Source organism: Arachis stenosperma, chromosome 7 (assembly GCF_014773155.1).
Source record: "Arachis stenosperma cultivar V10309 chromosome 7, arast.V10309.gnm1.PFL2, whole genome shotgun sequence".
In the NCBI taxonomy this organism is placed as follows: Eukaryota; Viridiplantae; Streptophyta; class Magnoliopsida; order Fabales; family Fabaceae; genus Arachis; species Arachis stenosperma.
In genome coordinates, this window is record NC_080383.1 from 15,714,762 (window position 1) to 15,740,257 (window position 25,496).

General features: G+C 32.5%; 1 protein-coding gene across 49 annotated transcripts; it reads right to left on the minus strand.

Moving 5' to 3' along the window:
* Positions 1-352: 352 nt before the first annotated feature.
* Positions 353-6,777, minus strand: LOC130941025 (preprotein translocase subunit SCY1, chloroplastic-like). 49 transcript variants are annotated; one of them, XR_009070506.1, is made up of 12 exons: positions 6,566-6,727; positions 6,432-6,463; positions 5,899-6,048; positions 3,538-5,647; positions 3,336-3,455; positions 3,115-3,219; positions 2,881-2,933; positions 2,568-2,656; positions 2,374-2,414; positions 1,490-1,630; positions 1,229-1,293; positions 353-776 (listed from the first exon to the last, which is right to left on the minus strand). XR_009070506.1 is itself a non-coding variant. In XM_057869370.1 (10 exons), the coding sequence occupies exons 2-7, from the start codon at positions 6,432-6,434 to the stop codon at positions 2,653-2,655; spliced, it is 564 nt and encodes a 187-aa protein (XP_057725353.1). In that variant the 5' UTR covers positions 6,435-6,463; positions 6,566-6,777; the 3' UTR covers positions 353-776; positions 1,229-1,293; positions 1,490-1,630; positions 2,568-2,652. The 49 variants fall into 49 exon arrangements, 7 of the variants coding, with proteins under 7 accessions (XP_057725353.1, XP_057725356.1, XP_057725354.1 ...); XR_009070498.1 differs by lacking the exons at positions 2,374-2,414; positions 2,881-2,933 and having other exon boundaries at positions 3,538-3,664; positions 5,586-5,647; XR_009070503.1 differs by lacking the exons at positions 2,374-2,414; positions 2,881-2,933 and having other exon boundaries at positions 5,222-5,308; positions 5,586-5,647.
* Positions 6,778-25,496: the final 18,719 nt, after the last annotated feature.

A 25,496-nucleotide genomic window follows, 5' to 3' on the forward strand; every position in this document is an offset into this window, starting at 1 on the left:
GTAAATTTTGCATCCATTTTTTCGAAGACGACGAACTTTTCGACGGATTTTCCGTCTGTAATTACAGACGAATTTTTTGACGGATTTTTCGTCCGTAATTACAGAAGGATTTTCCGTCTGTAATTGGAACTTTAGAAAGCCATTCTATACTCTAAATACAGACATAAAATCTGTCTGTAAATCCGTTGGTAAGGTAAAATAATTTTTTTAATTTTTCATTACAAAATAAACTTGTTTTCATACAAAATAAATATAAATTTAATAAATACAAATTTTTATCTAATTTGCATTCGAATATTTATAATATTTCTAAAAATAAACAAATTCATCGTATTATCAAACTAAAGAAAAATACTATAAACAAACAAGTCAATATAATTTAAAACATAAACAAAGTGTATTGATACATCAACCATAATAATAAATAACGATACATCAACAAATTGTATTGAGTAAATTAAAAGTTGTTAATGCTATCCAAAGGGCTCTAAATAATTTTCCTCATACTAGTAAATTAAAAGAACTATACTGCAAGCAACTCCTATTCAATTTCCTAACTCATTTGAACAATTTTCGCTGCTTTAATAATTAACTTGTAACAGAGGATTCATTAGATGAAGTTGGTGAATGAGATCCTGTATTAATTCCACTTATCTCATCTGCAAAATTCACTTCACTTGCTCTTTCTGCTGCTGCTGCTTCTTCTTCATCATCCCAACTTTCCTCACATTTCAATTTATATACTTATACACATGCCTTTAAGGCTGGATTTCCCACTGTAATTCAGAGACGTTTTGGTCATCATTCAAACGTGTCAAGAAATCAGCATATCTAAAGCATCATGAAAACATTCTTAATACTCAGTCAATAATATTTTGAATATGAAAGGAAATATTTTTAATAGAAATGATGACATGTACAACCAGTGAGACAATAAGATATCATCTAACTCAGGGAAAAAGAGGTAGTACAAGATCAAAAGAACTAGTACAATTTTTAATCAGAGACAGCAAAGACATAACAATAAGAGGCACATAAACCAACATTAGTGGATTTACAAAGATCCAAATATTAAGAGAGCAAGCTAGTAGAACATACTAAGGATATGTTGAAGTGATGTAATATCTAGGTATGTTGATTTAATTTGATCTTAGGTTGATTTAATCACTATGATTAGATTGTTGTTTATGATTAGGTTGACTCAATGATAGGAGGGAATATAACTCACTCAAGAATGTAAACAGGCTCATGCATAAAGCGTTTTAGTCCAGCTTCAAAAACATTATGTGCCATCTGCATGAAAAAGCCGAAAAAGTAATCATATTATCATATAGCCTTTAACTAATGAGTCTCATCTTCTTCGCTAGAAGGCATTCATCCAGAAGAATAGTTATTGTAAAGCACATGAATGTATGCAATACATATAATAATCTACTAACTTTATAAATACACAAAGTAAAAGACATAAATAAAAGGAAATAGGTAGGACCTTTGGGTCTTTGTCAAGACAAAAGGCCATTGTAGCATAAGCAACATAAACATGATATGTGCATCTTGGAGATTTGCGTGCATCCAGAAAGTACTTTCGGGCTGCTTCAACACCTTCGGTTCTTCGTAGAAAACGAATGAACTGTACCATGAAAGAGATGTCACTTCTTTTGCAAGGATAACTAGCGGGGAGACAAAAAGAATATAAAATGCTCTACACAAAATAACTTCATTTTTCTTAAATGAACTTATTGCAGAGAATAAAATGTGAATTTTATTCTTTTCAACTCAAATATGACTTTCACAAGTTTATCTAAATGACAGTGAAATGTGTTTGGAATCCATCATCAAATACAGTAGACAAAACATATGGGCAAGAATAGAGTTCTTTCAAATAAGACGCAGAACAAAGCATCTAAACTTGAAATTCTGATGCAGGAAAAGTTCTAAAATTTGATCAATGGTTTTCAATTCATAAAAAGATGGGAATAATGAACATACTTGGAAATTATCCTTAACCAAAATGTATGGAGCACTAAAATTATGTAAAATTACTCAGTAAGTCTTTGTAGTTTCACCAAAATTCAATTGTTAAACTATCTATTATCTCTGAGCTTTCACAAGTTTACACTTACTAACTCAAAATACAAGCTAATGCTCACACAGTCTTTTATAATAAATTTGTACTAGTTTAACTAAGATCTAAAAAGATTAGTGAACCCTCAGTTCTTCAAATGATTTTACAAGGTTAGATGCACACTTGGTATATGATGATCCTATCAAAGAAACGCATTGCAAACACTATAAACATGTTATATATGGGGAAACCAATTGATGAAATTAATACACAGAAAATGTCAATATAGAGAGGAAAAGAAAATATACATGCTAACAACGCTTGCAGGGAGAAAATGCAAAATCCACATCTGAGCAAGCATAAAATAAATAAATAAATCCACATCTAAGCCAGATAAATAATCCACCAATAAAATCAACACAAAACACCGAAAGGCACTAAAATCCTGAAGAATAGAGGCAGCTCCATATTTGATTTATTATGCAAAATATCACACACTTACCAGTGCAGAAAGATAAGGCAGTGACAAAACCACCAGCAATCTTCGGTAAAATTTTCACACATGACTCATTTTCTGCATGTCTACTTCAGCTAAAACGAAGAAAACACCCCGTTAGAGACCGTAGAAATAAGATAATGAGCAGCATAGAGTTCTCAATAGGAAGCACAGGCATTAATGGCGTTAAAAGTTAAACAGCCAATATACACACTCAAAGCTAATAATTATACTCTTAAAGCACTAACATGTTTGTCTAATCAAGAATCTTCTTTTGATTATAACAAGAGTTAACAAGATAATAGATGAAAGAACCCACTCGATACTAAAGTCATTCACATAAGGACGTAAAAAGAGGACTTGGCTAATTGCCTGAAATGAAAAAACAGGAGTGACGATTATAACAACTTCATCAGAAAAGTAGACATTTTAAAAATTTAAAAAGAGAGTATTTTAAGTTAGAATAAAGAAGATATGAGTAAGATGAGAATTTTAAATCTAAGCATGAGTCAAGAGAAAATGCAGTGTTCACATAGATCACAAATTTCCTGACCTGTACAATTGCAAATCCAACTGACGCATATCGAGTGTATTGAAGAATTTTCTTTCTTCCAGCCTCGCCTTCTCTTTTCTGAAGATCTTGCAACTTCGGATATACCTGTGCAAGAAGTTGGAAAACAATTTGTGCATTGATGAGTCCAGAAAATGAGTCCAAAGTGCTTAATAAACTATTCTGATCTAAATTTCCAACAAAAGCCTCCCTATTAACCCCACCTAGAGGAATATACACACCAAGACGTGACAAGGCAAGAAACCCTAAAAGCTTGAGAAACTTTCCTGGCAATGGACCTTTAAAGAAGTCTCCAAAATCAATTGAACTATCCTCTATAGCAGCTGCAAATACGAAGATAAATAATCACTGCTACATAACATCAAGTTCATCAAATGATCAAGTCAGGAATTTTTATCCTCATACAAGTTCTGAACAGAGCAGTAAGCATCAAACATATGCAATGCAGTAAAACTGGATATTCCAACTGCTTAAAGAGCACTGCAGCTTCAGCTCTCTTTTGTATTGATTCAGAATTTGAAAATAGCTTCCCCTGGTTAGAAGGGGGAAAAGTCAAATTGTAGCATCAGTTATCCTTTCCAGTAAAACAGTAGAGATTTTAAGTTAACTGTAATCTATATACTTTTAAGTCTTAGCCATGTTTGGAAGGATAGCTAATGTCAGCTAATCCTATTGAATATTATTGGTCAGTAAAATAGTAGTTGGTCACTTAATAAGACAGCATATAGCAATTCAATAAGGGCAATATATATGCCAATGTATAAGCTGATAAGGGAGGCAGAAAAAGGACATCAGCGGTGTTAGTGAAGGACATCTCCTGAGAAAGGCACATGCCTTAGAAGCCTTGGCCATGGCAGTTTTCTGGTCCTCAGCAGTAACAAAAGGCAGAATTGGTTATCTAATATAAGAAAGTTTATTGGTCATGAAGTAGTACATACAAGTAGTACTTATCAATTATATTAGGCACAAAACAGTGGTTTAATAATAACTAACAACTTCAAGCAAGGAAAAATACTACCAATCACAAATGCAAAACATGAGAAAACTTACATCCAATTTCATAAGCAATCTAAGAGGAAAAGTACCTAAATCTTGTGAATTGGGAAAAGAAAACACAGAAAATAAGTTCCGCTCTTTTCCATCTCTCAGAAAATTCATCAAACACATGGCAAGCATAACAATACTGAAGCGAGACAATCTCTCAAGCATGTTCCTCCAACAACAATAACAACACAAAAAAGCAAACTCAACCCTATAATAGTGACGTTGATTCAATACCATGATCATGATCCATTCAGTTTTAACATACACAAAAAAGCATAGAATCATTCATATGATATTTTCTACCATTAACAAATTCTGTTGGATGAAAACCAGTGTGTGAAATTACTCCATATATATCATCATTGATGGAAAATCTAATAAATCCTCAAAAAAACTATTTGGTCAGTATTAGCATGACAACTAAAACCTAAGTCCTGAAATCTATAACAAGTCAAACTACCTGAAACCCTGTGTATCATAAAAACACATCTTCGAACCAGCATTTGCCTTTGGAAGAGCAGATCGTTTCACATCTCTTTCACCAGTCATGACTCTATTTCCTACAGCTCCAACAGATCTCTTCTTTTTAATTTTTTTATCCAACCCTTCACCTCCAGCAAGTTATTTTAATATGTTAAGAATCAATTTGAGTACATATAAAATATTACAGGCCTAAAACTAAAACTAACTTACCTAAACTATCATGATCAATAATAATGCAGTTATTTAAAATCAAATGCTTGTCTACTTATATAGCAAGTATTTTACATCAAAGCATCTCCACCTCATGTTTTCATTCCATAAATTTCATTCATATGAATGAATGTGTGTTTTGGGGGTAAGAGGGTTGTTTTTGTTTACCTTCATATGAATGAGAAATCAGAGAAAGTTGAAGGCATAAAATAAGTGGCAAGCTATACCTAGACTTAATCCATCAAGCAAAACAAGAAAGATATTAGAGTGATTTTTATTCTACCTATCATTGTAACCTTTAAAATAAATTGTTATTCAGTAAAGATCTTAGAGTGATTCATATTCTACCTACCTGTTCAAAATCCTTGTTAATAATTTTTACAAAGTGATCAGGAGGATTCTAGAGACTTGGGCAAGAAAAACCATTTGATGAGAAAAACTGCAGCCAAAAACAGAATTCAATAAATCATTGATTTGCAGCAACAAATACATATATGGACAAACGATGCTGATTTCTAACCTTATTGGCAGCTGAGACAGGTCCAAAGTAGCTTATTGCTTATTGCTTATCAAACATTTATGTGAGTAACTTCTATTCTATTTTATTTTATTTATCTAATCACTAACACGAGTTGCATTAAAGACTTTACACCCACGTCATCACTAACTCTCAATTCCTAAAGGTCTATTAGTATTCTGAGGATCATAGGGTTCACCATAAAAGTAGTCCGAAACAACCACATAGTAATCAGAAGCTGCAATCTTGTCTGCAAGCTTCCTAAACAACAAAAGATGAACAATGTTATTTAGGACAGGAACACATTGAGATGAAACATAGATAATTGACAATAAGAGCAGATTGAATCAGATTAGCATCCTGTATCACCCTTTTTCCTCAAACATTCTCCTTGTCTTGCAATATCCAATTTCAAACTTCAAATAAGTAAATAAAGAAACAAATAAATAAGAAACATGGAACCCAAATCTATAAAGAGCAACTGGCGTATTAAGAGCAAAACATTGATGTACCTATTAAGAGCAAAACACCATCTTAAGGTGGTTGCTGTTGAACTCTGACTCTCTGTAAGAAAGCAACTGGCATAGAAGCTAACCACCATCCCACAACGTCTCTGCAGATATAATAGAACAACAGAAGAGACTAACTAATACATCAATCACCTGAAAAATACACCATACATAAACATAGAAATTGAACACTGATTAATTAAGAATGTGCAATTCTAGGGTTCCAAAAACAATCAACCAAATAGAATAAACAAACATGTATACAATATGAGAAGAAATAGATTAAACCAGCGTTACAATGGTGAAACTGAAAAAGTTTCAGTAGCCTCTTAAAGCTATATAAATCCAAGTGTTTCGCACATTGTATAAGAACGAAAAATACTAAGATGAATGATTGAAAGCAATGCATTTATCCACACAAAAAAATCACAAATAGAATAGAATCGTGAAACAAGCTCAGAACAGGTGATCGAATCCCTAAGCTAAAAATTAGAAACATTTAAACAGAAGAAAGAGAATGAAAAAGGTAAAATTACCATCGGTTCGAGATACTAGCATGTGATAGAAACTGCAACAGGAAGAAGAAGCTCAATCAGCATCAACAACAAAAAAAAGATAGAAACTGCAAAGAAAAATTAATAAACCTAAAATTGGCATAGAAAAATTGAACCCTAAGCAACAGAATCACAAGGAGGGGGCTCGTGCGACCCAAGGGATGACAGAGAGAGATCTGCAACGCGAGCAATGACGGCAGCGGCGGAAGAAGCTCGTGGACGGAGAGAGGAAGAAGCTCATGGACGGAGAGAGGAAGAAGATGATTTTAGTTGTGTATAATGTTAATGGAGCTCGAGAGAGGGGAGATAGAGTTAGGTTTAAATGAACATTTTTCGACGGAATATTTTAAATTACAGACGGATTTTCCGTCTTTAATAATTTAATAAAACGCAGCGTTTTGCCTATTTAATTATAGACGGATTTTCCGTCTGTAACCTTTTTCCACGAAAAAAAAAAGTTAAATTTTCTGACGAAATTATCGACGGATTCTCTTTTCCGTCTGTAATTTATGCTAATTCATTTTTTTGTTTTTCGACAAAAAATCCCTCTGAAATTCTCTCTGTATTTCCGTGGGATAAAATCCGTCGGAAATATCCGTCTGTAATAACTAGTTTTCTAGTAGTGCATTATTAGCCAATTTTAAACTTATGCTAAACCTATTTGTTCTTAATTTTAGCACATTACAAGCCTAAGTGAAAAACAAGTAAATGTCCCTTATTTGGATCTTTGATTAGTTTAGACTAGTGAGAGTGTTTATCATTCAATTGTGGGAAATTTGAGAAGATTTGGGAATATTGGGTAGAGATAAAAGAGTATTTTTGTATTTCTATTAAAAATATTAGAAATTGGGTACATACTCATGCATTAAATGTTTAAATCATATGCATTGATGCTCTTGTATATATTATAGTTTGAAAAAAAAATAAAAGACAAATAAAAAAAAACATATATATATATATATATATATATATATATATATATATATATATATAAAGAAAAAAAAAAAAAAAGGAAGAAAAAAAGAAAGCAATAAAAAGGGGACAAAATGTCCCAAAGTGAAATTCAATAATAATAATCAATGTATATGGGTTGTGATAAAAAAAAAGAGAATGCATGTGTGTGTGGAAAAGTAAAAAATGGGTAGTTAGGTTAGCATTTAAATTGTATAGGTTGTCATAGGTTAGGTGGGAAGTTTAAGTTAATCAAAGATTCAAATTCTAGTCCACTTGACCAAATACAATCATACCTTGACTCTAGTCCCATTACAACTTATGTATAAGTCCTCATGATATTTGTATGCATGCATGGAATGATTGTTGATTGTTAGATAAAAAACAAATCTTGGAAAGCATGATTAGAAGAGAATTGAGTGAATCAATACTATACACTTGAGTGTCTAGAGCGGATACACATCCAATGAGGGTTCGACTGTTCAATTACATGTTTTCACCTAATATCATCTCTCATCTTGCAAGTTTGTAAACTATTTTCATTAACTCAATTCAATTATGGATTTGACTTGATTGTTAATACCTTTAGCCCTCATTGGCATATATGCTTTCTTGAAAATTGATTTATTTTGACCAAGTAATTGCATGCATGTAGATAGAGTGCATATAGATAGTTTACTTGCATTGAATAAATATTGATACCCTTTGTTTCTTTCTTGAGTTTAGCATGAGAAAATGCTTAGTTTAAGTGTGGGAAGGTTTGATAAACCCCAATTTTGTGGTTTATCTTGTACTTAATTTAGGAAATTTTATCAATTTATCTCACATTTATTCAATGAAATAGCATGGTTTTATAATTCTTCCTAAATTTGTGATTAAGTGTGAAAACATACTTTTTAGGCCTTAAAATAGCTAAATTTAATTCACTTTAATTCCATTTGATGCCTTGATATGTTTGTTGAGTGATTTCAGATTCATAAGGCAAATATTGGATGGAAGAGGTGAAGAGAAAAGCATGTAAAGTGGAGAATTCATGAAGAAATGAGCCTTTGGAGGATTGAAGGCCACGCGCACGCGTCACCCACGTGTACGCGTGAGGAGGAAATTTGCCAGCGACGTGCACGCGTCGACCATGCGCACACATGGCGCTGATCACGTGACCTCATTAAAGTGAATTTGCTGGGGGCAATTTCTGAGCTTTCCAAGCCCAAATCCAACTCATTTCTGAGGCTATTTCATGCAGAATTCAAGATGGGACAAGGGGGGAGCAATTAGTTTAGCTTAGGATCATGCTTTAGGTAGTTTTCTAGAGAGAGAAGCTCCCTCTCCTCTCTAGAATTAGGGTTCTTAGGTTTATTTTCCTCTTAGATCTAGGTTTAATTTCTTGTTTTCATCTTGTTTCTTTTACATTTTCATGCTCTAGTAGTTTAATTTCCTAGTTTCTTCTTGTTAATTTTTCTTTTTATGTCTCTTTTTATGTTTATGAACTATTGTTGGATTTGGATTTTTTTTAATGAAATTCATGTTTGATGTTCTTTTATTGTCGATTTGAGTTGTTATTGTTATTTTCTTGCAATTGGTAGTTGTAGAATTCATCTTTTCTTGCACTTTTATGATGCTTTTCTTTTATGCCTTCCAAGTATTTGACAAAATGCTTGGTTGGATGTTAGAGTATATTTTTTTTATCATTCTTGGCTTGAAAAGAGAAATTAGGTGATCTTGAGTCATGAATATCCAATTTGGGTTGATGATTTAGAGTTGTTAGTTAATATTGTTTCCATTGTCACTAGTCTTTTGCTAATTCAATTAGTAAGTTGACTAGGACTTTTGGATTGAGATTGACTAGTCTTATTTGACTTTCTTCGAGTGTTAGAAATGACATTGTACCTTCTCCCATTGGAGATGACTAAATAGGATAAATTCTTGATAATTATTGTGTTATGATTTATCACTAGGATAGAAATCCTAGATTCTCAATCCTTGCCACATGAATGCCTCTTTTTAGTAGTTGTTATCTTTAGTTGCTTGATTTATTTTCTTGCCTCTTTATCAATCCACTCTTTGGATACTATAACCAATAGCACGTATACCTCACTAGAATTCATTTGAGAAAACGACCTGAGACTAATACTCTCAGTTACTGAACTTGTGACAACCATATTGAAACTTTGATTGAGTATTGTTTGTTGGTTAGGAACTATACTTGCAACGGAATTATTTTGTGAAAATTTCTAATCGACAATAATACTCTTTCATAAGTTCATCCTCTTCCAAGTAATTTTGTAGCATTATGCATTTCTTCTTCTTCTTTGTTTGATTTTTTATTTTTATTATTGTTAAGAGAGTAAAATAAGAAGAAACTTGAGAAGGTAAAACAAAAAAGAAAAGATGAATAAGAAAAAAAGAAGATGGTGATGATGATAAAAAAAAGAAGCAGTAGAAAATAAGGAGGAGGAAGAGAAAAAGTTTTGATGCAGAACTTATCAGAATAAAAATACACCCAAAATTCTTAAAATAAACTAAATATCTTTGTGTTATACCCAAATATCTCCGTGTCACACCCAAATTTGCTGCAAATATGAAAAAATATTTCCTCTAATGCTACATTTTTTTCGTCTGAATTGAACCACACCTCAGCCACTTGATTGGATTCAAAACAATAAAAGAAGGAAAAGAAATTCCAATAAAAAAATGAGGAGGAAGAGGAGGAGGAGGAAGAGGTGGTGTTGATGACGACAATAAAGAAGAAGAAGAATGTGCAGTAACGGCACGAAACGCGTGAATATAAATGACTTGTAAAGACTTGTATGGAAAAAATGCTTGTATGTAGAGAATAATTCATATATTAATTGTTATACATATTAACAGTGGTAAGATTTTTTATTTAATGTTAAAATAATATATATTGATTTCAGAAAAATAATAGTAAAATATAAAAATAATTGTTAATGAAAATTTTGGTAAAATCACAATTTAATATTAAAAATTATTGAAGGGTATCTTGAAAAAATAGTTTAATTATTAAATTTTTTAAAATATTCTGATAAAAAATACAATTTAATCAATAAAAAATAATTTATTAAAAAATATTTTGGTAAGTAAAATGTAATGACAAGGTATTTTTGTAAAAAATAATTTATTTTTTCTTAAAAAATGGATAAAGTTAATATTAGTTAACACAAAAAATTTAAAATAGATTAAAGAGAAGATTTTTTTAAAAGTTATAAAGGAGAAGAATGTACATTTTACAAATAGAGGAGAGGAAGTGTCATTTTAGCATCTCACAGGAGAAAAAAAGTGAAAGTTTTTTCTTTATTGTTTCACCAAAAGTCGATATGAAATCTAAGTATATGGATACAGTGATACATAGTTTTTTTTTTTCCTTTTACATATTCATAAGTTGCATTTATTTACAGATACAAAGTATTAAAATAGACTAATAGAGATACAAAAATATAAAATCGTATTTGGCAGATGAGACATAGACAGAAATATTATATCTAAAGACTTTGAATTAGCGTATTTTATGTTTATTCTAATAGAAACAATAAAAAAATACTAACAAGAGATACAACTTATTATTTATTTTTTTATTATTCTTGCTAATTTTTATAATTATATTTTTTATTATTATATATTTTTTTAAATTTTTTGAATAGAAAAAAATGAAAATAAATTAAACTTTCATGATTTATTTTAGTTTATTACCAAACAAAATATAAAAACACTAATTTTTGTGCCTATGCCTTTTGTATCTTGTTCTCAATCTTATCTTCTCTTATTCTCAGAATTAAATGTAACCTTAAATCACTAAACAAAAGTATTCTCATTAGTCCTCACAAAATTGCAATCAATTTTGCTTTTCTAAAGCTTTTCTTTTTCTTGGCTCTTTTTTTTTTTCGATATGAAGATTGTATGTGTATTGTGCATTGTTATAGAATTTGGGTGTGTTAGCCGGTGATGTGATGGGCTGATGGCTGCGTTTTTTAAGTTTATGGAGAAAAAATCAGACTGTTTGATATTTTTTGTTGGTAAAAATTGATATATAAATTGGACAGTCCAGTTTGTGTGAGGAAAAAATTTTTAAACCTGTATGCCGTTAATTGGTAGGTCCGATTTCAGTATTTTTATTTTTTATTTCGAGAAAAAATAAATCGAACCGTCTGATTTGCTTTAAAAAAATAATACCCAAATGGAAATCGAACCAACTAATTTGTATGTCTATATATATACGACGCGTACCCCAGTTGGCAGATCTCTCTTCTTCTTCACTCAACTCTGGAGAACTCTCCTTCTCTCGTTATATTCTCCTTTGTATTTTAAAAAATTATAGTGAAGATCATTTTGATGTGAGTAAAAAATGGATGATAGAGTTGTGTTAAAAGTATATTATTACGGTTAGATTTTGTTACAAACATCTAAAGGAGTGAAATTTGTATGTGAGAATCCGTTAGATATTGTTATTCTATTCACACTCTCATTTGAAGAAATAAAAGGTGTGATTTGTGAGAAGATAAATTATCAAATATCAAGAAGAATGTCATGTATTTTGTACAAGTATCATATATCAGTATTTGGTGGATTCGTCCAATTTCATACCAAATATGCAAGAAAAAGTCGGGAACAGCCAGGAATCGGCGCAAAAAACGGTAGACGGATTCAGGCCTAAGTCAACAAAAAGTTAGTGGACCATCGACCTCCTTGCAGTCGAAACAAAATGTCCAACAAAAGGCTCTGTACAAGTGCGTTAAGTATGCCAATCTCCAACTAAATTTAGCGATACTGGCGAAGTCGCGTAATAAAGGCAAAAATTTTCAATGCATCACCGCTCCAGACTTGTCTCCAAAAAGGATCGTCCCGAATAATAACATGATGTGGTACTTTACGTACCTCTGAATCCCAATTTCATCATTCAAGACTAAACGGTCTTTCAGATTTTGTAGCTATGTCAACTTTATAAAATTTTCTCTGCAATTTACCTTCTTAGGTGCCACCCCAAACTGATCCAAAGATTTAGTTTCTAAGGTATCAAAACTACTAATGGTCACTCATGTCACTGGAAGACTATTAGTCGGAAGACCAAGTATTATAACCACATCTTTCGATGTGACGGCACACTCACCAACCAGAAAGTGAAATGTATGCGTATCAGGGTGCCATCTTTTTATCAGTGCGTTAACTATTGCTGATTGACACTGAATTACTCCAATATGAAAAACGTGATAAATATTAGTCTTCCGTAAATATCCTTCCACAATAGAATTGTGCGGATCGGACGGCAATAAGTGGTTGTACGTCAATATTTATAAACCCTACAAAACGTAGCCAAATTTTACATCAAACAAAAATATTCATAAAAACTTAATTATAATAAATATATTTTTTATATATATTATATGTTTGACCATAATTAATTAACTAATAAAATTTAAAAATATATAATTAGAAATATTAAAATTTATCGGAATAACTCTAATATCACTATAATAAATTTATTATTATTAATAAATAACTTATTAAAATAATACTAAATTAGTATTAATAAGGGATAAGTATTGTTTTAGTCCCCAACGTTGAGGTTCAGAATCGAAATTATCCCCAACATAATTTTTGATGATTTTAAATCCAAAATTATGATGGCAACGATTTCGATTATGACTCTCAACGTTAGGGACAAAAAAAATACTTATCCCTATTAATAACTATTAATTAACTAAATGATTTATTTACACTAAATTTAATTATTCCTTAACAACACACGTACATGGACCAATAATATATGTTAATTACTTAACTATTATTATTATTATTATAACAATATATTCAAAATTAAAAAAACTTAATTATAATACATTAAATATATTAATAAATATTTAACAACAATTAATTAATTATTAAAATCTAAAAATATTAAAAACTATTTAAATAACTTTAATATCATTATAATAATATTTAATATTAAATTTGTTAATAATAATGAATAACTTATTAAAAATACCAAATTTAGTGTTAATAATTATTAATTAACTAAATAATTTACACTAAATTCAATTATTCCTTAACAACACACGTACGGCTACCAATAACATATATTAACTACTTAACTACTATTATTATAATGATAACAATAATTATTATATCCAAAAAAATAAAATTACAATTACAATTACCATAAGTGTATTAATAAACTATCTAACAACAATTAATTACTTACTAATTAAATATCTAACAACAATTAACTAATTATTAAAATACTTAACTAATATATTCATATAATAACAATTAACATATTAATTGCTCAAAAAATATTCAAAATTTATTTTTAAAAAATTCACATAACACTAACTAACCAATGAATATATCTCTTAACATCAGTAACATCACATTCATTAACTAAATAAACAAATACATCTCTAACAATTTTATATATCACATTATTTTTATTTTTACTAAATTAAAAAGTTTAATAATAATAATTTATATAATTAAAACGATTGAGATAATTAACAAAATAAAATTTCGGATGATCAACTTTTTTTATTTTAGGTCTTTTAGGTATTATTAATTTTTTGGATTGATGCTTGAGATTACTTGAGATGATTTGAAGCTGATGAAAGAACACCGGAAAAAGAGAAGAGAGAATTGTGTTATATAGGTAGAGTTTATGAAGAAAATTAGAAAAGAATGGGTGAGAGAGAAAGAGTGCCGAAAGATATATCACGGATGGAGTGGAGGCAATTGCATAAACAATACGTGAAAGTTGATATGCAAATCAAACGATTCAATTTATATATCCCAATCAAACTGTCTGATTACTTCTTCTCAAATCAAACTGTCCGATTTTTTTGATTTTGACATCGGAGTGACATTAAACACCATGCTTCCCAATAATTCTCCAATGCACCAATCTTACCCTTGTTATTTTTTATGTGGGAGAGAGAGAAGTGTATAACAAAAAGCTGTGAACAGAAGTGTATTTCACATTGGTATGGGATGTACAAATCGGATGCACCGATTTGTTTGTTTTATTTTTTTTTCAAACAAACAATCACAAATCGGACGGTCCGATTTGTGAATTCGAAAAAAAAAAATTTTTAATGTTGAAATCGGATCGTCCGATTTTTATTTAAAAAAAAAAATAAAAAATACAAAACGGACCCTCCGATTTGTAGTTTATTTTTTTCTCCAAACAAATCGGACCCTCCGATTTGTAATTTATTTTTCTCTTCAAACAAATCGGATCGTCCGATTTGAATAAAACACCATATAAAAAAAAACACCCAATCTTCCAATAATAATGTATTACACATATATTTAAACAATATAAAAAAAATTAGCCATCTTACGCTTGTTATTTTTTACCCATACCAAAATTAAAAAGCGCTTTCTTTTTTTCCTTTTTCTTTAAAAAGCTTTTCTTTCTATAATAACTGAAAATAACTGAACTTTGGACTTTACAAATAAAGTCCTCCCAATAAAATTCCATATCAATCACTTCAACAGCGTTGATTAATTAGTTCTCTGCTGAGTACATTTTTAGCGTGGAGTAGTTCATTTTTGCCTAGTTTTTTTTAACGATATTGTTGTTAGAGAGATAAAAAAAAGTTAAAATTTATCTTATTTAATATTTATTAATTATCACAATAAATAATAAATATTAAATAAAATAAATTATGATTAGTTTTAGCTGATTTTTTTTATTATCAAACATCTCAGTTTTTTAATTTTTATAAAGAGCATATACATAGCAAAATTATATTTGGAAAAAAAATAGATAGAGTAAGCGAATGACTCTTAAGGGTTAAAAAGCAATATTAATACATTGTGTTGTGATTGTGAAATAATTTATGTATTGTTTTCAAAAAAATGTGTGTTAATTTAAAGAATTTTTTATTAATTTTACAGAATTTTTTTTATTGATTTTAAATTTTTTTATGTTGAATAAATTGAAAAAAAAATAAAAAAAAACTTGGTTACAAAATACTTATTCAGATACAATTTTTTTTAACTAAATACAGGTGGTAATGAAATATCTTCACATTTATTGGTATATGGTTGGAGCTGTCGTGCAACAGTTAGAGGTGGCAACACTACTCGAATTCGCAGGTATTCACTCCGTCTTTATTCGCTCTTATCCGTCTTCGTACCGGAGCGGGTTCTTGTGCGGGACATGATGGAGGTTGGATTTAAGTTAAACCCGTCCCAATTCGCTCCGGTATATATATATATATATATATATATATATATATATATATATATATATATATATATATATATATATATATATATATATATATATATATATATATATATATAAAATAGTAAAATGATTAATAATATTGTATAATATTTAAATTTTTATCTTAATTTATATTATGTATGAAATGATGATTATATAAATTTTAAAATTTAATTTTATTTATTGGATTTTAATAGTTATAGAAGCAGGGCGGATATCCGCAGGGACGAGTAGGATTTAATATTTTACTATTCGCGAATAAAAATGGAACGAGTTCAATGCGAGTTATTTGTAAGACGGGATGAAATTAAATAGGACCAAAATTCGCCTCTATCCGCCCCATTGCCACTCCTAACAGCAGCAACAACATCAAATTATTTTGGTCCTAGTTAAAAGGTTAAAGTTAAAAAACTAAAATGTAACAATAATCTTAATTATCAAATAAAAAGGATAAACTATTAAAATAATTCTCATAGATTTATATTATTGATAAAAATAATATTAAAATATATAAATAATAAATAAACTTTTAAAATATTTAAAATATGATAAAAATAATCAAATATTAAGTATATATTTTTAAGAAGATTTTAAAAATTATATTTTGATACGATTTTTTAAATATTATTAAAAAATAAAACATATTTATTCTTAAAAATTTGTTATTTTATTATAAGTGAATATTTTTAATTTATTTTTGAATGGCTGATTTTTTTTCTAAAAGATATTTAAAAAAATCCTAGAGATCTAATTTTGTTTATTTTTTATGCACTTCCTAAATACTTATCTAAATATTTATATAGAAATTCAAATTAAATGGACAAATTGTATGATAAATAAAAAATTATTTGCTGTGAATTTAATTTTGATATATTGTCAGTGTAAAGTAATTTTACACATGCATTCAATTACATAATGCTTCATTAATAAAAATAATTATTTTTTACATTAACCGTGTGAACGATTATCTAAAAGAATAAATATAATTGTACGACTATGTAAAATACTTTACATTATCTATATGTATCAAAATTAAACTATTTATAAAAATATATCTTTTTTGTTTTCTTTTAATATTTTTAAATTATTCAAGAATTTATTCATTTTTTTTTAAAATTATTTTTATTAATGATATAAATTTTTGGTAATATTTTAATAGTTTCTCCAATAAAAAAAAGGCAAATTCTCTGGTATGGACTGGAACAAACATCCATATGTATGGATCCGACGTGGCATGGAGCATGTTGCGACTCCTGGCTTCATTCTTCTGTGGACTGCGCACTTAAAAGCCTGGCAGCGCAGGTTGTAGCAGATAATTATCGAGTGTGTCGGCTATTTACATTAAGAAAGTTAATGTGAGTGTGCGATTATAGGGTTTTTGGGAAGTGGGCTGAAATTGTTTGGGTTTCTTAATTGTTTGGGCCTATTTCAGGTTCATGAGATTTTTCTGTTTCTTATAACAGTCAAAGGAGAACGAAATGGAAGTTAAAGGAAAAAAAAACTGACAAAAAAAAAGCTGACCAAAAAAAAGGGGAAAAAAAGGCAAATGCCTTGAAAGGAGGAGCAATACGTGGAACGGAGGTTCAGAGACGGCACGCGGCACGCAGAAGGTAGTTTTGGAGGTGGCAATGGATACCGTGCTTGAACTGCAACAGTGATGGTCCAGGTAAAGATCGAAATGGAAAATATGATGGATATGAAGTTTTGGATGGAAGAGAATTAAAGGAGATTGCTGGCGAAGCATGGCAGTGAATGGAGGCGTCATTCTTTATCCTCTGCGACAGAACTTCTTGCGGAGGTGATACCAGCGGAGAGACCTTCTCGGACCAGTTCAGCCGCATCATATTTTGATCCAGAATCGATGATCAATCGGAAGAAGGAGCTATCATGTTCAGCTTGTGGCAGCCATGGAAGCACAGCTCTTGGCGCGAGTTTTCTGTGAGAGAAACGATGGGGAAGCGGTTTTGGGTGAGGGGGGTTCGGACTGGTTCGGGTAGGGTTTTTTGGGCTTAGCCCAATACAAAAAAAGTAAAACAAAAAAATTATTTTCATTAATACGTTAGAATAATTTGAAATTTAATTTAAAATAAATAAATAAAGCACTGCAGTATAAACAACTGAACTGGTAACTATTTTTTCTAATAAAATATTTTTTATACCTAAATTAAAAAAATTATGAATGAAGCACTCTAGGAAGAGAACAAGAATGAAGCCATTAGACAGCAAAAAAAGAGGAAAACGAATGACAAATTGTTTAATTAAATTTCAAATTATTCTAGTGGGGTTTTCAGTTTCACTAACATGGTTCACTTGTTTAAATAAAAAAAAAAGAACTATTCTTTATCTTTTGGAGCTTAGGTTATGGCGACACTACCTTGTTCGTAAGCTTCCAGCATCTTTCAGCCCATTCGAAGAACAAGAAAAACAAAAGCCCATCAAGTCCATAGAAAAAAAATAAACAAAATAACTTTTATTAAAAATATGTGATTATCTTATAGGAAGGTTATCAGGTGTACCGAAAACACCGGTATTCCAATTATTTTAACCGTTGATCTGAATTATAAAATATATATAAAATATATATTAATTAAAATCAACGATTAAAACAACTGAAACACCGATATTCTTAGGTATACCTGATAACTTTCCTATATAATCTCACTTCATCTGAAAAGCAGTTCTGCTACTCTTTTTTAGTCAGGACATAGTTTTCAAAACTCAACCTACAATCTAACTTAACATGTACACGTGGTACTATGTGAGATATACACATCAGAATCCATACATATGGATGTTTACTCCCATCCATACCATAGACTTTGCCTAAAAAAAATTGAGAACATGCATTCATGCATGCATCAGATACATATGGTATATCTTTTTTCAGGAGCAATGCTTGTACTTTTTGCTATCAACAGTGAGGGACAGGACAAGCGGACAACCTTTAATTTTGGCCAAGTTCGAAGAACTGTTTGTCAAGAGCATTGTAAATCTTGCACTCAATGTAATGAATTTATCTTACATATAATACATGAGTGTCGATATATATGGATATTGAAGACGGTGCTACATGATAGTAATTTAAAACAAGTTGAGTTTGGGATGCCACTTATTATTACAATGTCGATTTATAGGTCGAAAAATTATCTAAGTTCAACTTATTATATGGTAAAATATTACGGTTTAAATTTGAGAGTTGTGATTTGTTAATTATAATTTGTTAAATTTATTTATTGAGTATTGGAGTCTCTTTGCAGGTTCCAACTCCTCCAGCGTTCTCTGATAACTGAAGTATGATTCATCGTCTTTGTTTTTAGGATAGAAAACTCCATATAAACTGAAGAAGAAGTTATATCTCGACACTAGAAAGAGTTATACCTCGACTCATATTGGAACATTTGGCGTCCACCGTGTGGCACGAGTTTAAATATAACTCCACTATCATCTTCTTTGTTTAATTTTCTACCCTCTTTTGTAGGTTATAATCAATGGTGGAAGAGCAAAATAATCCACCTCCTCCTCCCACTAAGGTCGAACTATTGGCTATCAATGAGTCGCTGAGAGTAGAAGTTCAGCGGATGACCGAGCTATTAAACCAGAAACAGAAAAATCCTGATAATCGTGACAATGATGATGACCATACTTCGAAAGTCAAGGTCGTGATGTCAGTCACTCCAAAATTGTTAGTAAAAAGAACCAACCTAATACATAGTCAGGAGGGCATTTTTGTCATTTTAGGGCTAAGCGGCAGAATAGTAATTTTCTCACGTTCAAAGATTTGAATACTAAAAGAATTGTACCATGCCGGTCTTGGACATCAAGAAGACCAAGAGTCCATCTCAAAAACAATGGTGCTAAAATCGCAACAACTCATAAGGCCCATTGGCCTAAGTAAGGACAACAAGAAGTCAAATAATACTTTTCAAATTGGAGGCATAATTTATTATTAATTTTTGAATTTTTAGGTATTTATTTTAATTTATTTTGCTATTAGAATTTGTTGAAAGATTTAATTTACTTCTGATTTGATAAGTAGTATTTTTAGGAATTTTAAATTTAAATCGAATTTGATCTAATCTAATAAGATCAAATCTGATTTAAATTAGTTATCTTATCTTTTAGTTAGTTTGTTAAGGACCTATTTAAATACCTTTGGTAAGACAATTTACACAACTTTTGATGAATAAATATTTCTTTGTGCTTTATGTACATTTTTTTAGGGTGATTAAGTGAGGTGAGTGATTTGCTTCGCATGTTGCATGAAGAAGATTGATGAATCCAACACTAAGGTGACTCTGCGTGGTAGTTTCTTCAATTTTCATCTCTCTGATCTAGGTTGTCAAGGACAGGTTCTTTGAAGGTCTAGTAGGAAAAACCCTTCCGATGACCTAGGTTTCTAAGAACAAGTTTCTTAGAGGTCTAGTAGGAAAACCCTTCCAGTGACTGATGAGCGGATAATTTATACGCTTTTTAGCATTGTTTTTAGGTAGTTTTTAGTAAGATTTAGTTAGTTTTTAGTATATAATTATTAGTTTTTATGCAAAAATCACATTTCTGGACTTTACTATGAGTTTGTGAGTTTTTTCTGTGATTTCAGGTATTTTCCGGCTGAAATTGAGGGACCTGAGCAAAAATCTGATTCAGAGGCTGAAAGAGGACTGCAGATGCTGTTGGATTCTAACCTTCCTGCACTCGAAATAGATTTTCTGGAGCTACAGAAGCCCATTTGGCGCGCTCTCAATTGCATTAGAAAGTTGATATCTTATGCTTTCCAGCAATGTATAATAGTTCATACTTTGCCCGAGATTTGATGGCCCAAATTGGCGTCAAAACGCCGGTCAGAGACCCTTTTCTGGCGTTAAACGCCAGAACTGGCATAAAAGCTGAAATTAAATGCCCAAACTGGCACGATAGCTGGCGTTTAACTCCAAGAAAAGCCTATGCACGTGAAAGCTTCAATGCTCAGCCCAAGCACACACCAAGTGGGTCCCGGAAGTAGATTTCTGCATCATTTACTTATTTTTGTAAACTCTAGGTTACTAGTTCACTATAAATAGGACCTTTTACTATTGTATTTTCATCTTTAGATCATCTTTGATCTTGGGATCAGGTCTTTGAACCCTTTTTCGATTGTTTCATGTTATTTGGGAGGCATGGCCAATTGTTCTTATGTATTTTCAACGGTGGAGTTTCTACACATCATAGATTAATGTGTGGAGCTCTGCTGTTCATCATGAATTAATGCAAAGTACTATTGTTCTTCTATTCAATTCACGCTTATTCTTGTTCTAAGATATTCACTCGTACTTCAACCTGATGGATGTGATGATCCGTGACACTCATCATCATCCTCCCTTATGAACGCGTGCCTGACAACCACTTCCGTTCTATCTGCGAGAGCTTGAGTGTGTATCTCTTGGCCTCCTAGTTCACGACGCATGGTTGCCTCTCCTGACAACAGAGCCTTCCATTCCGTGCGATCAGAGTCTTCGTGGTATAAGCTAGAATCAATTGTCTGTGGTATTCCGAGTAGGATCTGGGATGGGATGACTGTGACGCGCTTCAACTCGTGACTGTTGGGCGCAGTGACAGTGTGCAAAAGGATCAATGGATCTTATTCCGACACGATCGAGAACCAACAGATGATTAGCCCTACGTAACCCGTAGCGGACCATTTTCACTGAGAGGACGGACGGTAGCCATTGACAACGGTGATCCCCCAACATACAGCTTGCCATGGAAGGGAGTACGCATGACTGGATGAAGGCAGTAGGAAAGCAGAGATTCGGGAGGAATAAAGCATCTCCATACGCTTATCTGAAATTCCCACCAATAATTTGCATAAGTATCTCTATCTTATTTTATGTTTTATTCATCTTTTAATTATCAAAACCCCATAACCATTTGAATCTGCCTGACTGAGATTTACAAGATGACCATAGCTTGCTTCAAGCCGACAATCTCTGTGGGGATCGACCCTTACTCACGTAAGGTATTACTTGGACGACCAAGTGCACTTGCTGGTCAGCTACGCGGAGTTGTGAGAAAAGTTTGAACTCACGATTTTGTGTACCAAGTTTTTGGCGCCGTTACCGGGGATTGTTCGAGTTTGGACAACTGACGGTTCATCTTGTTGCTTAGATTAGGTAATTTTCTTTTTATTTTGTTCTTCAGAATTTTTAAGAATGAATTTTAGAGTTTCAGAAGATGCTTTTATCATCACAGGAGTGGTGGACGAAATTGTGATTCTTGATTAGTGGCTCCTTGGCATGTGCCAAAAAGTTAAACTAACTCAACTAACTGATTACTTTCTGTTCACAATTCCGTTCAACTAACCAGCAAGTGTACTGGGTCGTCCAAGTAATACCTTACGTGAGTAAGGGTCGAATCCACAGAGATTATTGGTTTGAAGCAATCAATGTTATTTTATTAATCTTAGTTAGGATGTCAACAAGGATTATTTGGATTAAAAGTGAAATTACTAGATTTCATTATAAAAATAAAAGAGGGAACAATGTTACTTTGAATTGCAGTACTGGGGAATATGTTGGAGTTTTGGAGATGCTTTGTCCTCTGACTTCAACTCTTCCTTGAAATCCTTTTCTCACACGCAGGTTCCTTCCATGGCAAGCTCTATGTAGGGTGTCACCGTTGTCAGTGGCTACTTCCCATCCTCGCAGTGAAAGCTATGCACGCACTCTGTCACAGTACGGCCAATCACCGGTTGGTTCCCGCTCCTACTGGAATAGAATCCCTCTTTTGCGTCTGTCACTAACGCCCAGCAGGTTAAAGTTTGAAGCACGTCACAGTCATTCAATCCCGGAATCCTACTCGGAATACCACAGACAAGGTTTAGACTTTCCGGATTCTCATGAATGCCGCCATCAATCCGGCTTATACCACGAAGATTCTGTTGGGGAACCTAAGAGATATTCATTCAATCTGATGTAGAACGGAGGTGGTTGTCAGGCACACGTTCATGGGTTGAGGAAGGTGATGAGTGTCACGGATCATCACCTTCTCCACAGTTAGGCGCGAATAAACATCTTAGATAAGAACAAGCGTGTTTGAATGGAAAACAAAGGAATTGTATTAAATCATCGAGACGCTGCAGAGCTCCTCACCCCCAACAATGGAGTTTAGAGACTCATGCCGTCACAAAGTATGTAATTCAGATCTGAAAATGTCATGAGGTCCAAGATAAGTCTGTAAAAGTTGTTTAAATAGTAAACTAGTGACCTAGGTTTACAGAAAATTGAGTAAACTAAGATAATTGGTGCAGAAATCCACTTCTGGGGCCCACTTGGTGTGTGCTGGGGCTGAGACTAAAGCTTTCCACGTGTAAAGGCCTTTCTTGGCGTCAAACTCCAGGTTTTGACGTGTTTTGGGCGTTCAACTCCGGATCATGACGTTTTTCTGGCGTTTAACTCCAGACAGCAGCATGTACTTGGCGTTCAACGCCAAGTTACGTCGTCTATCCTTGCGCAAAGTATGGACTATTATATATTGCTGGAAAGCCCTGGATGTCTACTTTCCAACGCCGTTGAGAGCGCGCCAATTGGACTCCTGTAGCTCCAGAAAATCCATTTCGAGTGGAGGGAGGTCAGGATCCAACAGCATCAGCAGTCCTTTTTCAGCCTAAGTCAGATTTTTGCTCAACTCCCTCAATTTCAGCCAGAAAATACCTGAAATCACAGAGAAATACACACACTCATAGTAAAGTCCAGAAATATGATTTTTGCCTAAAAACTAATATTATTTTACTAAAAACTAACTGAAACATGCTAAAATCTACATGAAATTACCCCCAAAAAGCGTACAAAATATCCGCTCATCAAGGAGCTAGTTGATTCCCATCAATTTGGCTGTTGTATGTAATGTCTTGCTGAAGCATGGCTGGTCATGTCTATCTTTTTTTTAGACTGAAGCTTTAGACTAACATTGCATGATTCCTGGAATTCTTATTAAAAATTTTGAGTTTCTTATTTTCTTTTTTAAAATAATTTTCGAAAAGAAAATACAAAAAAATTATAAAATCATAAAATCAAAAATATTTTTTGTGTTTCTTGTTTGAGTCTAGAGTCAATTTTTAAGTTTGGTGTCAATTGCATGTCTTTATTCTTCTTGCATTTTTCAAAAGTGTGTTCTTGTGTTCTTCATTGATCTTCAAGTTGTTCTTGATGATTTTCTTTGTCTGATCTTTAAATTCTCTTGTTTTGTGTCTTTTGTTGTTGATGAGCGGATAATTCATACGCTTTTTGGCATTGTTTTTATATAGTTTTTAGTAAGTTTAAGGTACTTTTAGGGATGTTTTCATTAGTTTTTATGTTAAATTCACATTTCTGGACTTTACTATGAGTTTGTGTGTTTTTCTGTGATTTCAGGTAAATTCTGACTGAAATTGAGGGATTTGAGCAAAACTCTGAAAAAGGCTGACAAAAGGACTGCTGATGCTGTTGGAATCTGACCTTCCTGCACTCGAAATGGATTTTCTGGAGCTACAGAATTCCAAATGGCGCGCTCTCAACGGCGTTGGAAAGTAGACATCCAGGGCTTTCCAGAAATATATAATAGTCCATACTTTATTCGAAGAATGACGACGCAAACTGGCGTTGAACGCCAAGTACACGCTCCTTTCTGGAGTTAAACGCCAGAAAAACGTCATAATCCGGAGTTGAACGCCCAAAGCACATCACAACTCGAAATTCAACTCCAAGAGAAGCCTCAGCTCGTGGATAGATCAAGCTCAGCCCAAGCATACACCAAGTGGGCCCCGGAAGTGGATTTATGCATCAATTACTTACTCATGTAAACCCTAGTAGCTAGTCTAGTATATATAGGACCTCTTACTATTGTATTAGACATCCTGGATGGTATTTTCTATCCTGTGATCACGTTTAGGGGGCTGGCCATTCGGCCATGCCTGGACCTCTTGCTTATGTATTTTCAACGGTGGAGTTTCTGCACACCATAGATTAAGGGTGTGGAGCTCTGCTGTACCTCAAAGATTAATGAAGTTCTATTTTCTTTTATTCAATTCTCTATCTTATTCTTATTCCAAGATATTCATTCGTACTCAAGAACATGATGAATGTGATGAGCTAATAACTCTCATCATCATTCTCACTTATGAGCGCGCGTGATTGACAACCACTTACGTTCTACATGCAACACAAGCTTGAATGTGTATCTCTTAGATTCCCCAACAGAATCTTCGTGGTATAAGCTAGATAGATGGCGGCATTCATCTGGATCCGGAAAGTCCAACCTTGTCTGTGGTGTTCCGAGTAGGATCCTGGGAATCCGGAAAGTCTCACCTTGTCTGTGGTATTCCGAGTAGGATTCCGTTCATGAATGACTGTGACGTGCTTCAAACTTTAACCTGCTGGGCGTTAGTGACAAACGCAAAAGAGGGATTCTATTCCAGTAGGAGCGGGAACCAACCGGTGATTGGCCGTACTGTGACAGAGTGCGTGCATTAGCTTTCACTGCGAGGATGGGATGTAGCTATCAACCATGGGTGATGCCTCCAGACTGGTTAGCTGTGCGAGTGACAGCCGTACAGGTTATTTCCCCGAGAGGAATGAAAGTAGCCACAGCTGATAGTGAACCCCTATACAAAGCTTGCCATGGAGAGGAGTAAGAAGGATTGAGTAGAAGCAATGGGATAGCAGGCGTCCGAGAGCTCTACAGCATCTTCATTCCGCTTATCTGAAATTCCTACCAATGAATCTGCATAAGTATTTCTATCCCTTTTATTATTCCTTTTTATTTATTATTTATTCCAATAACCATCAATCAATTTTATCCTCCTGACTGAGATCTACAAGGTGACCATAGCTTGCTTCATACCAACA